At 39.1% G+C, this 15153-nt stretch overlaps 2 protein-coding genes and 1 long non-coding RNA gene across 3 annotated transcripts; 2 read left to right on the forward strand and 1 right to left on the reverse strand.

Annotated features, from left to right (window-relative positions):
• Positions 1 to 36: 36 nt before the first annotated feature.
• Positions 37 to 4672, forward strand: LOC135628918 (uncharacterized). Its single transcript, XR_010493098.1, has 5 exons — positions 37 to 491; positions 683 to 2736; positions 2948 to 3484; positions 3587 to 3639; positions 4225 to 4672. It is a non-coding gene; the product is annotated as an uncharacterized LOC135628918 (long non-coding RNA).
• On the reverse strand, positions 534 to 6029 carry LOC103994148 (oligopeptide transporter 7). Its single transcript, XM_009414461.3, has 7 exons — positions 5766 to 6029; positions 5186 to 5688; positions 5003 to 5100; positions 3021 to 3590; positions 2538 to 2793; positions 2270 to 2452; positions 534 to 1308 (listed from the first exon to the last, which is right to left on the reverse strand). The coding sequence occupies exons 1-7, from the start codon at positions 5803 to 5805 to the stop codon at positions 694 to 696; spliced, it is 2265 nt and encodes a 754-aa protein (XP_009412736.2). The 5' UTR covers positions 5806 to 6029; the 3' UTR covers positions 534 to 693.
• Positions 6030 to 6910: 881 nt separating this feature from the next.
• On the forward strand, positions 6911 to 9764 carry LOC135628649 (pentatricopeptide repeat-containing protein At5g08510-like). Its single transcript, XM_065135448.1, has 2 exons — positions 6911 to 7895; positions 8681 to 9764. The coding sequence occupies exons 1-2, from the start codon at positions 6969 to 6971 to the stop codon at positions 9275 to 9277; spliced, it is 1524 nt and encodes a 507-aa protein (XP_064991520.1). The 5' UTR covers positions 6911 to 6968; the 3' UTR covers positions 9278 to 9764.
• The last annotated feature ends 5389 nt before the right edge of the window (positions 9765 to 15153 follow it).

Here is a 15153-nt window from a genome sequence, read left to right on the forward strand (position 1 = left end):
ACGATAGACTCGATTTAGACGCACGCATTTCACGTGGACAACAAATAACTCTCTTTTCAAGCAAATCTCGTAATGCCATGTGTGAAGCGCCCCCCCCCAACCACCCCCAATCACCACCACAAAACCAATAACATTAGTATGATCAAAGATGCCTTGCACGCAATCTGATGTCCAGGTGGGCCTTCTTTGAACCAGACGTATGCACCCAAACGAGAAATATTCCGCCGGTTCGACCATGCCCTCCACATGTTTGATGGAATGCCGAGCTGGGATGGTCGTCCCGTGCTAGAGCTTCGCTGCTGTGAGGCACTCCTCCGTCAGCACGTCGCATGTCACACTGCCCGCAGCCCATACCGGCGGGTGCACGCGGAGTTGAAGTGCGATTCTCGTCAAACAGCATCACCTTCTGTTCTGCCAACCGGTATTCTGCCCATCTCCTCCTAACATTTTGTTAGTTTGGGGAAAAGAACTGTATTGGCTTCAGATTTGGGGTAAGTTGGAAGTATTTTTGTTGCTTAAACACACTTCAAATCTGAATAACAGCAGCCATTTCATAGATTCACATAAGTTGAGGGAGAAATCATGTTCACTAATTTGTATGCAATTTACATATTTGATTAAATGCTTTTCTATCTCCACTGTTGCTTGAATGCATACTTTACTACAACACAAGGTTTTGCAGCTAAACAAACATCAAAAGACTGGGCAACCTTCAATAACAACACCCTTGGCTGTCGGGCAGGAAGCCAGAGGACACCCATCCAAGTCATTTCCCGGCCAACTGAGATTGACGTTCTCCAGCCCCAAGCACAGGTACAGCAACACTCCCATGAATGCCAGCCCAGCGTCCAGAGCACCTGAGAGCACATAATTGTGCCGCTGCCACCAATCTCTCCTGTACCTGTAGACCACGTAGCCTGACAAGAAGCCGACAATGATCCATGTAATATAATTCACAGCCGTTGCCGGAGGCATGGATCCGGTGGCACCAATCAATACTGGCATGTTTATGAGACGGATCCATTCCTGGTTTGGAAAGGCCTTGTGTCCAAACCAGACGAGCACAGGTGCCAGTGCACCAGCCAGGAAGAACCAGTTGACGTTGGAGTAGGTGCCGAGGTCTCCAAATATCCGGCGTGGACCAATAAGACCCCATATGACAGAGGCATCGTAGAAGACATGGTCACCGGGGCAGGTCCATGGACTGTCTGAAGGCAGGAGCTCTTTGTTGCAGATGTCAGGAATTGTTTCCATAAGCCACCATGCAGTACCCAAATAAACCATTGCAGCAATTACAGTGCCTACAACCTATATTGATTTTCCAACACTTAGTAGTCTGTGGCAACCAAACAAAAGTTGGTTTCTACAGGTATGCCTCACTCAAAGATGTTTCAGATTTCCTAGCTGACATAATTTACTGTGCCACATAGTTTTATGATGTCTTAGAGAGGATCTAACTTTGCTTTCACAAATATTGAGGCTTTCAAATGAACAAATATAGGTAGAGTTATTAAATTAAGCTGCATGGCTGGTGTCTTTTTCTTTTTTTTTCTGTTCCTAATTTGCAATGTAAATGTTGCTCATTTTCTTCATGTTCTTACTGTTTCAGTCATATGTTGTATCTGCTTTATTAGAAGCTCATTTCCTGTGATCTTCAATTGGTGTAGGATTGTAGTAGGAGTGGCAAGCTTATTTCCTGTTATGTAATATCTATGAGGCTATTTTCATGTGCAGAAACTGTGATTATGCATCGAGCACCATATTTTAGTTGGCTAAGAAGAAGATACAATTTTAATCAGCTTTAATGAGATGAATAGAGTATATATGCAGCCAGTACTGGAATGTTAAGAGTTTGCACTTGGACAAACTTGTGTTCAAGGGAAAAGCTTGTCCTTTGACAAGTCCAAGAGTTAAGGTTTTCCTCTACACACACACACACACACACAAAATCTTTCCTCAAGGTAGTTTTTTTAATGTAGAAATTTGTTAAGTTAGCTGCTTTTTAAATTTCTGCTAATTGGTTTTTGTTACGCTTTTGTTGTCAACTAACTATACGAGGAAACATCTTGATGCTATAGGGTTTAAGGTCACCTGAGATTGGTATGCAATTAAGAGATAAACCCTGGAAGATACATCAAGACTAGGAACACAAGATTTTATCCCTAGATCATCTTCTTAGTATTTTATTCAAGCAAACAAGGCCCAAGATGCTTATGTAACTGATGTCTAAGAAGGAACAGTTAAACCAAAGACTAAAGCATAGACAAACCTGAGCCATGAACATGGTTCTGGGTGGTATCTTCATATAGTGCCCCAATTTGAAGTCTTGCAAGAATGTCAATGCCTGTGTCATACTGATGTACCCATATACTTTAAAGCACATGTTTGCGACTGGGCGTCCAGGGTACAAGTACCCCATAATATACTCTGTAATAATGTTTAAGCCTGGTGTCTAGTTCATCAAACACAGGAAACTATCAGTCAGGCTAGTTAACCCAGAATTTGGGACATAATAAAGGAAATCAGCAAGCAAATACCTGGTTTGTGGTGGCTGTGATGATCCCAATGGGGAGTGTGAAGAAAATGGCGATGAAGCAGGCTAATAATACACCCCACCATGGAAGCTGGAGCTGATCGATGTAGTACTCACATGCAAAGATGGTAAGAGCAATGTTGGCAATAAGGACAGCAATAAACCACCACTGGGGCACCTGGTCATATCTGCTCATGAGTTTGGTATGGATATCCATCTTCTTCTCTTTGAATGCTGACTTGCTCATTTGCCATATTTCACTGTGTGCATGGAGCAAAGTAGATTATATGTTTGTACAATGTCCTCACTTTCTCATAAGTCATAAACTATTCCTTTGTTTTCTATACATCTTCATACTCTATCATTCTTGTTAGGTTTGGTCACAACATTTGGCTTTAAATATTTCATTTGCAGAAAATTGATATTAGAAAAGTTCTGCTTACTGGCTTGTGGGCAATTTTGGTGGTGCCACAGAGAGGACTCATACCTTCCGTGAAAGAGAAGAACATGAGAAATGGTAGCCGTGAGAGACGCAAAGCCGATACCATAAGTCACTGCAAAGAATGTGCTCAAGTAGAGTGGACCATTCTTTTCATAGGCCATAATGTCAAGGTGGAAGTTGGAGTCGATGATGCTGGAGATGTTGTAACCCTGCCCAGTTGATGTGAAAAGTCCATCCGAGAAGATAGGGAAGGTCTTTGCCTTGTAGAGGTTGAGCCAATATGAAATTGGTGTGATGACATACATGATGAGCACAAAACCAGCTGCAACATTGGCAGTGGCAAACCAAGGGCTGGCAAGGGGGCTGCCTATGTATGAGGAGATGGTGGACCAGTCCAAGCCAATGGCACCGATGCCAAGGCCATAGAGACCAGAACCCAGCTGCTGGGCAAGGATGGACTGGGGGAAGATCCAACAGACCCAAGAGAGGGAGGTGAGCATGGAGACAAGGTAGCCTGGGAAAACATAGTAGGCAAAGCTGCAAACAAATGCCACCATGAAGAACTGGTTCCGAGTCATGCCACCTTTGACCCTTTCTTCTTTTTCGTGCAGGGCCCTGCATGCAGATAGAAGGAAAGCAGTTGAAGTAGCTTGCAACCTTGTCCGTAAGTCTCAATTCTCAAACTCCTACTCAAGACTCCTGCTTAGTTGCATGAGCAAACTTATTTCTTTCTACAATGTTTCGTAAAAGATTCACAAAATGAAAACAAATTCTACTACTTCTGGAAAACTTTTTTTTTTTTTTTTTTTCATTCAGTGTTCTTCAGAAAATGAAAGCGAAATTCATCTTTTTTACCTACACCCCAAACACTAGTAAATAACTCTTTTCATTTCTATAATCCAAAAACTTATTATTTAATGAGAAATATTTTCCGCTTTTATTCTTCATCATAGATGACTAAGTCATGGATTATCATAAAGAAATTGGCAAATCATTTTTTCATTCTCTTAGATTTTATTCCTAATTGATCTCTGAATCATTTGCTATTGCTTCTACTTTTTATTGTCATGTTTTCAGCAATTATTAAATGATTTGCCTTGATTAAACAAGATTTTGATAACCAGTCATCAGCAATATCATGTCATAGTTGTTGACTTTTTCAAGAGAGAGAGAGAAGAAAAAAAACAAGGATGCCAGTCAATATTCACTTAATCACATGGTTCTCTGTTTCCCTCGTGTGATTTCTCAGATTCTTCAAGGAAGCATGGGGTGTACTGCTACTTAAAGTTATGGTTTGATCTTTCTGCTGCCGACACCACCATTTCCTTTCTTTCCAGATCTACTCACAGGTAATTTTTTCAGATCTGAGCCGTCATATACTCTCACTTTGATCTTACAGTTCATGTGCACTAACAATTATATTACTGCTACACTCATATCGAAGTTGATTCCGTTTAGTAAACAAGGAAACCATGGTAAGATCAGTTTGTATGCCATGTGAATGATTATTATCATCAAGCCCAACAATTAAGCTTCAGATGTGAATCAAAAACACAACAGCTGACATCAGGTGGATGATTTCATGGAGTGTCCTTTTCTTATGATTGACAACAGAGAGAGCTTGAAAAGAATCTGTGTAAACACAATTTTTTCCACTTATTATTATTAGATGAGGCTAATATTCAACTTTAAATGTATAGCAGATGTCCCCACGATTGATGAGGTTTGCAAGCAAGAATCAATATCTGTGCATCCCTATCAATATCAATAATGGTCATGTTAACTTGTACTCCTGCATAAAAATATCCCTGTTAACAGATCTCACGCAACACAACATACTAAATGTGTGACTTTGCTTTCAGATATTAGACATATATTAAGAGTTGGACCTCTCATCAATGCCAACGAATGTTTGACAATAATAATAAATAGCTTGCCAAGCAAAAAAGCAATAAAGTATATTTATTAATATTTAGATAATAATAATAATTTGGTTGTTAATTTGACGTGATTGATGTCATCTTTACCTGAACAAGGAGACCTGCACCAAGTTATAGGGCCACCACATGGCCGCCGGCTCCACCAGATACCGCCGGAATATCCCCGCCCATCCGAAGCCCAACACCTGATCCATGTGAGGCGACGTCTCAGCCAAAACGAATCATGCAGTAGTACTGCTACCCGAGCAATGGAGCAAAGAGAATATATGCCTGCGTGGTGATGACGACGAGGAAAGAGACGAAGAAGGTGATGTGCTTCTGGTAGAATATCTTGACGGCGGTGACGACGTGGATGGCGTAGACGCTGCCGGCGCCGGAGTTGGCGAAGATGGTGATGAGGACGTGCTCCTTCATGTTGAAGGGCCCCGGGTTGAGCGTGAACTCCCACCGGCTTCCTTTGAAGAAGACGCGGTCGGTGATGGTGGAGGCCATGAGGTGGCCCAGCGGCACCACCGCGATCTGCGCCGAGATGGAGGTGATGGACAGCGGCTCCTTTCGGTACCAGAAGAACTGGTTCAGGAAGGAGAGCAGCACGCAGGACGCGGTTCCCAGGACCCACATCCGGAACGTCAGCACCGGCGTCGCGGGGTCATCTTCCACAGGCACAGTCAGCGCCACCTGCTCGATCGGCGAGTTCTCCTCCTCCTCCACTCCCTCCTCTTGCCACGGTGGAGATTTCGCCGATGACGCAGAGGTGGAGAGCTCGTGGGTGACTGCATCATGAGGTAGAATGAGGAGGGGATTCGACGAGAGAAGGCACGAGAGGTGTAGGGGGAAACGATAAGCTTACGTAGTGAAACTGAGATCTCTTCTTCTCGAGTGCTGTCCATTTCGGTCAGCTGCGTTCTTCTTCCTCCTCCTCCTTTGTAGATTCTATTTGGAGAAGAACAAATGGAAGCTATATGCTTGAAGGAAGCGGAATCAGCATCTTCCCATTTCTGCTAGATCTACTTTTTCGTATCGGATGAGTTCTGCAAGGTGTGCAGGAAGGAAGAGGGTTTGACCAACCAGCACACTGCAGGCGCATCTACCGTCCTATTCTACTGGATTTACCTTTTGCTCGATACACTTGATGAATGCATGCCTTAATAATTCCAATCATGCTTTCACAATTTACCTACTCAGTTGATGAATGATTGATCATGAAAATATATGATATAGATAGCAACGTTGCTGGTAGCATGCAATCTGGAATGCATGTGTTCCACATGTTCACCAACGTGCAGTTGGGTCCACCTTTGCTTGTCCTTCTATAGAAGGAAGTCAATGCATATAATTTTATTGAATTTAGTTCCTTCTTGTGAAAATTCTTGCCTCGAATTTCTAATTATACGAAAGTAATTCTAATCGAAAAGAAAGAATTCTTTAAGTTGAATTATATAGTTATAAAGATTTGATCTGTATATCGCTCTTCCAAATAATTATAAATATATTATTTATTAATATTTTTATATTAATGATTTATTGTGAGTTAGAATTTCACATGTATTTGAATCCCATCCTTATACTTTAAAATAATTTATATTGAGATCTTTATAGTTCTAAAAATAAAATAAATAATTTTATTTGTCTTAACATCGTTAGTTGTATTGACGAAAAACATAATACATGATATTACGGGATCGATATGAAAGTGATATGTAAAAAAATAATTTTAATATTTCTTTCGTTTTTAATACGTATGATATTGAAATTACTTTCTTGTCGATAAAAGTCGTCGGAAACAAAATGAATATTAAAATTATTTTTTTACTTAATATTTTTGGATCGATCTAATATATAATGTCACATATTATATAGACGGTGTTAGAATAAATAAAATTATTTATTTTTATTTTTTAACCTATAAAAATTTAAATATAAAAATCACGATGCTAATATGATCCAAATATAAAAGGTAATAACGTAGTTAATCCTCCAACCACTGCATCAGTAGCCAACGCTTCCCAAGAGCAAGCGAGCAAGAGGCCAACTCGGGGGAGCCCGGCGTGGGATGAACCAGATCAAACAGATCCATGCTTTCACCCTCCGCAATGGCCTCGACGACATCCAAGCCCTCGTCCTGAAGCTGCTCCAAGTTCCCAACCTCCCCTACGCCCACGCCCTCCTCCTCTCCCATCCCCCCCCCCCGCCCACCTTCCTCTACAACAAGCTCTTCCAGGCCTACGCACGCGGCGCCGGGAGCGCGTTCGAGCCCTGCGCTGCACTCTTCGCCCGCATGCGTCGGCCCCCCAACCCCCACTCCTTCGTCTTCCTCTTCTCCGCCTGCACCGCCTTCGCTCGCCCCGCTCACGGCCGCGCCCTCCACGCCCGCTTTCTCCTCTCCGGCCTCCCTTTCGACGCCTTCGTCGCCACCTCCCTCCTCGACTTCTATGCCAAGTCCGGCCTCCTCGACTCCGCCCGCCGCCTGTTCGATGAGTTGCCCTTCCGGGACGTCGCAATGTGGAACTCCTTGATCGGCGGGTACACCAGGTGGGGCGAGCTGGACCAGGCCAGGGAGTTGTTCGAGATGATGCCCTTTAGAAACGTAATCTCTTGGACGTCCATGGTCTCCGGGTATGCCCAGAATGGGCGCTATGAGGAGGCCGTCCGTGCGTTCTCGAGGATGTGGGAGGAAGCCGAGGTGAAGCCTAACGAGGTCACGCTCGCGAGCGTGCTGCCGGCATGCGCCCACCTTGGGGCGATAGGGCTGGGAGAGAAAATAGAGAACTATGCACGTGAGAAGGGATTGATAGGGAATGTGTTCGTGTGCAATGCTTTACTGGAGATGTATGGAAAGTGCGGCAACATTCATCGTGCAAGGAAGGTGTTCGATGAAATGGGTGCCAGAAGAAATTTGTGCTCTTGGAATTCGATGATAGTGGCATTGGCGGTGCATGGGATGTGGTGTCAAGGCCTTGAGCTTTTCCATGAAATGAGGGTATGCCACTTCTACATTGCCTTATTCTAAAAGATACTCCATGTCTTTTTCAACTTAAAGCAGAAGAAACTAAGATTGTGTGGTTCAGTGACATTTGAATTGGTTGTATTCTTTCCTTTGTTGTTAATTAGATTTCTTTGTCTTTAGATGCGTAACGGATAGAGATATGTTACAAGTGATTACTAGTCTTTAATGAAGAATCAAATATCATTTAACTTGCCTTCCATTTGTTATAATATGTGCATTCAATGACTTGTTTCACAAGGACATGCAGCCAATTTATATTGCTTCCTTTTTTTTTTTTTAATGTGTTGTTTAGCTTAGCTAGTAAGACTTTGACAATATATTGCAAGGTCCTAGGCTCAAATGCTTTCTTCACCACTTGCCCTTTGCAATATATATATGTATGTATATATGTATATATATGTATGTATACATATATATATACATATATATGTATATATATGTATGTATATATATGTATATATATGTATATATATATATAGGGTAATATTTGGGATTAAATCTCAAGTGTCATAAATGCTAATGATATTAAAATGGCAAGAATCTCACGTTATTGGAAAGAGTTTTATTAGTAACTTGTCAAACGTAGCCATTATATGTTAGAGCAATAAAATAACCTTCTTTTCTTGCTTTTCTAAAATTCATGAAAGAAAGTTGGATGAATACTTTGTTGTATACTTAGTGTACTTGTTGCAGGTGTTATTGCGGTTTTATTTGGACCTCTGTTCAATGATCCTTAACATGTTTATCATTGATGTTAGGAAAAAGGAATCTTGCCCAATGATATTACACTTGTAGGTGTTCTCTTGGCTTGCACTCATGGAGGACTGGTGGATGAGGGGCAGTATATCTTCAATTCCATGGAAAAGGACTTTTTCATCACCCCTAAACTGGAACATTATGGTTGCATGGTTGATCTATTAGGGCGTGCTGGACTAACAAAAGAAGCCTACAGTCTGATAACAAGTATGCCAATGGAGCCAGATTCAGTGATATGGGGTGCTCTGCTTGGTGCTTGCAGTTTTCATGGTGACGTCCAATTGGCAGAAGTTGCTGCCGAGTTCCTATTTAAACTTGAGCCATGGAACCCAGGAAACCTTGTGATTCTTTCCAATATATATGCTTCATCAGGGAGATGGAATTCTGTTGCTAAAATTTGGAAAATGATGAAAGGAAAACTACACAGAAAGTCAGCTGGATATAGCATAATTGAGTTAGATGGCTATATGCATAAGTTCCTCGTGGAGGATAAATCCCATCCACAATTTGAAGAGATATATGCCCTTCTGGACGAGATTACAATGAGAATGAGACTCCTTAGTTACAAACCTAATCTGAATCTCCAGATCGAATGCTAAGGGGATTTGGATATTCATAAGGTTGTGTTCCATTCAAGGACATAAATGAACAGAATCCTCCAAAACCGTAAATGTGTTCCATTATCAAATTTTAGAGCACAAGAAGATGAATAGAAGGCTATGGTCATGGAGGTCTTGTTGTTTAGTGTTTGACTTAATGGGTTGAAGAAAATAATAGAAGCACCCCAAATTACTGCAAAGCAACTATTGATAAGCATTTTCAATCATTTTATTGAACCTCCTGAATATAAAAAGCAACAACGGTGTTCTGAATCTCAGATCAACGGTTGAAACTTTTGACAACTCTGCGGGATCTCGAGTTATCAACTTTTTATAGAAGGCATGACAGGATCATCCAGTTGGATATAAACTCATGTTTGCTCAAGAAATTGATTTGGTACCAGTCTTAATCAAAGAGGGGATGGAAACCTTTTGACGTGTAGCTATGTGATATTAGCATTTATCCAAGAAAAGAAAAATTATTCTACTAATGGAGTAGTATAGAGGTTGAAATCAGGAAAAAGTTGTCATGAATAGTACACGAGACTCTCTATTAAGGTAAGTTGAATGATTACTTTTTCATGTCATTTAAACATTTTTTATTGCAATAATGATTGTACTACATGCTTTAAAATTTTAAACTTTCAAAAGAATCACAATTATCAGACAAGTATTTATGGGGTGGTGTGTCCTTTATGAGAAGAAAGTACTTCACTGTATTAGCCAATTCAAATCGCCATATTTCTATCAGTATTACGTAACACCAAGTTGTTCTTGGTCAATTTCTTTATCTTATTGCCAGATATAGATGAAAAACTCAGTGAGTTCGACCAAAGCTAATTAGACTGGCCAACTTCAACATATTTAACAAGAGCAGGAAGCCAACTGCTACCAGAGAAACCAATCATCCAAGGGGGAGGAACAGAAGAGAACCGTGGAAGAAGGTTAGGCATAAAAGATCCAACGATAGCACTGAAGCAGAGAAGACATCACTACTATAGTGTTCACCATCTGCTGCTATTGTTATGACCTCCTTGTCACCATCACAGTCACATTCATCAACTGCCATTGCTGTCATAACTTTGCTATCACATTAGCAGAGGAGAGGTTAAGGGGAAAGGTATGAGGTAACAGCTCCTTCTTGAGGAAATATGATAGCGACAGCATATAAGAATTAAACTAAAATGAGGAGAGGAAGTGACTCCTTACATTTGCAGGCAATAGTGACAACATGACAGGGAAGGTATATGCCATGATATCCAGAATTAATTCTGAATCTTGTGGTTATTTTACTTGTTTTTTGCTTTATCCAACTCCAGCTGCATGATAATTAGAGATGCATCTTTTCCACATTTTATAACTAATAGGATGTTGGATGATATTTTGCTTGAATTGAATATGCACTAAAATGCTACTTTCAGATTACAAAAGGCTAAAGAAAATGATACATATCACCACCGACAAAAGTCTTAGAGAAATAGTTTCAGGTCCTCGTATGAGCTATGCAAACCTCATCTTTATCTATACCTTTATGCCAACCAATAACAAACTATCGTTGTATAGGCATATAAAATACTATGTTTAATATGATGTAGGATAAGAACTGTCAAGAGGCTTTGTCGAAAATTTGAGATATCAGTCGGCTTCAATCAGCATTAGAAAAACTCTATGGATGCTGAAATTCATGGTTGTGAGTTTTTTTAATTGTTTGATATTTTGTTTTAGAGGCTTATAAGTGGTTAGAAAATGATTTTGGATTATGGTGGTAGCTTTGAATACTGTTTTGAAAACCAACATACAAAGATGAGAGGGTAGATAGATGATCACAACAAAGAAAGAGAGAGGAGAACAATACTTGAACTAACCCAAGTTTGTAGGAATCACATATAGGATTTGGCTTCATGCCAATCATGCCTCACAGGCTCTTGGGAGAGCACTTCTTGATTTTGTTGCACCAACCTTGTGACTCATCTGTAGTATGTTTTGGTTCGGGTCAATTTTTCTAATGTGCTCATCTCCAATTTGTAGTTCAATACTTTTAGATACTGAAACCCTTGTTGTGTTGCTTTTCGTGATGTCCTCTTCTACAATTACAGCCCTGACATTTACATAGAAACATTAGCACTTGTTTTCAATTCTTTCTGGCCTCTGACTTCATTTGCTTTTAGCTTTATCTTGACTTCATATTTCCTCAGTAGACATCAAATCAAAAATCTTCTACATGATGGCTCCTTGAACTCTTCCCAATCTACGGTTGATGATTCTGCCTGATATAATATTTGTCTATGCACATCCATTAACCACTATTCTGCTTTCTGAGCCTCCAAGTTCGCATGTACATCCTAGAGTAATCAAAAGTCCAAAATAATCTTCTAGATAGCTTCTCCACAATTAATTCAAGTATGTCATGGTCATTTGTGTAAGAACTTTTACAGAAGTAGTACTCATCAATGTTTAAATTGTGATATGGTCTTGTAATTGTCATGTTCATCAACATTAACATTTTCCCTAGAGTTTATTTGATTAAAAGAATAAGAATAATAGTGAGTAATGGTGCCATTGGTCCAATTAATATTTTGATTAATATTATTCGTGTACAATTAATGTTTTTTTAACATTGTAGGTCCCTCTATTGTTAGTTCTGCGTACATGCGATCAAGATACAATTTATCACTGATGACTAGGAAATTGTTAAAATAAAAGTTATTAATCTGGCTACTTCTGCCATGTTAATTTGCAGTCCCCAATAAAACAAAACTGATCCTGCTCATGCATACAAAATCTGAACTTGGATTTCATGTCGGGTTGATGATGATGTGGCATCATCGTGGTGCTTATGTGTTATACATGTTGACCACTTGACATCACATGGCACATCAAAATATTAAAATGAAACTTGGTGGGCTACTATATCCCATGTGGATTGCCATGATAGCACCAAGAATATCAAGAAATTCAAGTGTCAACTTGTGTCTGCATGTAACATTTCTGAAGGAGAAAGTGGCGAAATAATCATAAAGATGGAGGGACCAAATATAAAAGTCAAAGATAAGATTGAACAAAATGTTGATACAAGCTCTAAATTGACTATTGATATATAAAAAGGGGATTGATAATGTCATTAGCCCAAAACATTACCTTCATTAAGGTAATTCTGGAACATCGTTAGAACATCATCTTGGTTCATGGTTTATTTAATTTTGATTTTTTTTGGATAGTTGTAATGGTGAAAACAAGGAAGTTAATGTGGCAGTAAATGTCGAAACAAGAGCGTGAATTACCTAATTTCTACATGGTGACCTTGTTCTATAAATTATTGTTTTACAAGTTTGTTTCCAAGATAATGTTGAAGGCTCTGACAAATGAAAATGACAAATAGAATTTCTGTATTTGTGTTAAAAAAAAAATAAATTTGCTCATCGGCCACTTGTTTACTCGAGAATTGGAAGTGCTCAAGCAATATAGGAAAACAGGCTTTTGATGTATTTACTTTCTTTGTAATTTTCATTTTAGATATCGTAATTGGCTAAAATAGTGTGAAGTTTTTTTGACCTGTATGATATTTTTTACCTCACGTTTCAATTATCATGAATGTACTTGCAAAGGGTTATCAATTTATTGGAACTTCACTATTTTAGATGGTATATCTAGATAAAGATACACTAGATGTGGAAGCCATGATCATGTGTTGCTTGGGTTTTCACCAAACTTTCAAAGATTTCCAAAATCTGGCACAGGATTCCCATCGAATCCTTGTTAAGAGAAGTCATGCCCGCATGCTCTTAAGCAGTCAGTGCCTTGCTTCTCTCTCCCATACATGAAGGTTGTAAATTATCCTTTGTCTTCAATATTTTATTCAAACTAATTACCTTATTTTGCCAATTTTATGAGCACCTTTTCTTAAGTTCCATTATGAGCAGTCATTTTTCAGTGTGGAGTTTTATTCGATAGTATTTGCAATTAACTTCGATAGTATGAAGGTGTGTTGTAGTTTTAGGGGAAAAAATGTATTTTGTTTTTTTATGTTTCTAAATATGTTGAACTGTTGTTACTGAAATTAGGGATATTTTAGCTGATGACAATAGAATCCACTTTTTAGATGGTCTTACCCGTAAGTGCCATGAGTTTTAAGCAATCGGAGACTCCTCTTTAGAGAAGTACACGAGCATTTGCACATCATCTATCAGACACGACTTCTCCGATAATATAACCTTTGCTCGTCATGGTTACTAGTCTGTTAATAATTCTTTTACTTTGGTTTTTACCATCTAAAATGGAAGTTTCTCTCTTGCAGTCAAAGAATTGTTGCAGTCTCAGTGCAGATCGCCTCTAGCTTCCACAAGTTGACCAGTCACAAGAATGATGGTGAATCATGAAATCGGAGTCCTTCCATGCTCGATCTAACGCGATGCGGACTTCTAGGGTTAATCGACCTCGCTTTCATTTGTGGATGTCGTTAAGTTTTGCGGCGGCATGCTTCCAAAGTACCTTGGCACAAAAGACGGCAAAAGAGAGGCTCCGGATGACCAAAGAAGCAGTGAGGGGAATCATTCGACATGGTTTTTATGGACCGACTGACATATGTGGATTATGGATGGATGGTCCCGAGGTGATCTTTTATACGAATATTTATTTTGCCCTCGGTATGTAATAGAACATAAATCTAAATTATTGTGTTACCAGAATATTGAACCAACATTAAGTTCCAAGATTAACTACGCTTACTTCAACAACCAGGACATGTTGCGATGAGTAGCTAAAATCCAGTATTGTTATTTATTATCTTTGTTTCCTTTTTTTTTCCATTTCTCTATTAAAAGAATTTTTCATTTTCTTTTTATTTAGCAAAAATATTATTTATATTTCAATTATATGAACTCGACGGTGGAAACAACTGGTGCTCGATGATTTAGTTGTAATTTATTTAGATAAAATTTTATTAATTTAAAGTTCCTTGTTGTAAACTTTATAAGTCGATACATGAGAATATTTGGTGTTTCTAAATCTCTTTTCCGGACTGAAAAAAAAAATCAGTCATTCTCCAGAAAGAAAGACATGAAGAACAAAGATCATTTGATAAAATAAATCTGAAAATTTATCTTCTCCTAAGAGGGTAAAATATCGATTAACTAATTTTAGCCTTGATATTATTATATTTTCTTCTTTATTATTATTTTTCCATATATTTGAGGCCTGATATGATTATTATGTTTCTACTTTATTATCATTTTTCTTATATTTGAGGCCTATAAAAAAAAATTGCTCGTTATTTGTACAATAAGATACAACCACAGCCATAGGTTCTTAATTTGGTCATCCTTGATTTCTTGACGATGAATAATATATGAAGAGAGAAAAGAAGATATACATGTACACATTTATATACATCTATTGTTTTATTTTTATTGAAGCTCACATCATTCACATTCCAAACTAGTTGCAACAAACAAGATAGCCATAGTGTTCTAATCATTGAAGGTTAGCCACATGTATAAATTAAAATATCCCCCATTGAAATGTACTATCAAGAAGTGGAACCATACTCACAGCTCAAATGTAGGATCGTGGCTCCTGCTGCGAAAAACAGAGCAGTGGCAAGAAACTATAGTGCAAGGCCTCAGCAAACATCAACCAATTACTTGCCCGGTCGCATACTACGATTTGTGGGGACATAGCCTAACTGCAAAATTCTAGCGTAAACAGGCATAAACATTAGAGAACAACAAACAACACCGCATATAAACTTGCAGCCATCGAAGGATATCTATCTGTTGCCAAGGCACAAAAGAGTCAATCCTGAAACACAATTTGTAGAAGTTGATCCTGCAGTTCAACTTGCCTCAACGGAAAAAGAAAGAACAACAGACGGCACATCT

The sequence above is a fragment of the Musa acuminata genome, chromosome BXJ3-1 (assembly GCF_036884655.1).
Source record: "Musa acuminata AAA Group cultivar baxijiao chromosome BXJ3-1, Cavendish_Baxijiao_AAA, whole genome shotgun sequence".
Classification (NCBI taxonomy): domain Eukaryota; kingdom Viridiplantae; phylum Streptophyta; class Magnoliopsida; order Zingiberales; family Musaceae; genus Musa; species Musa acuminata.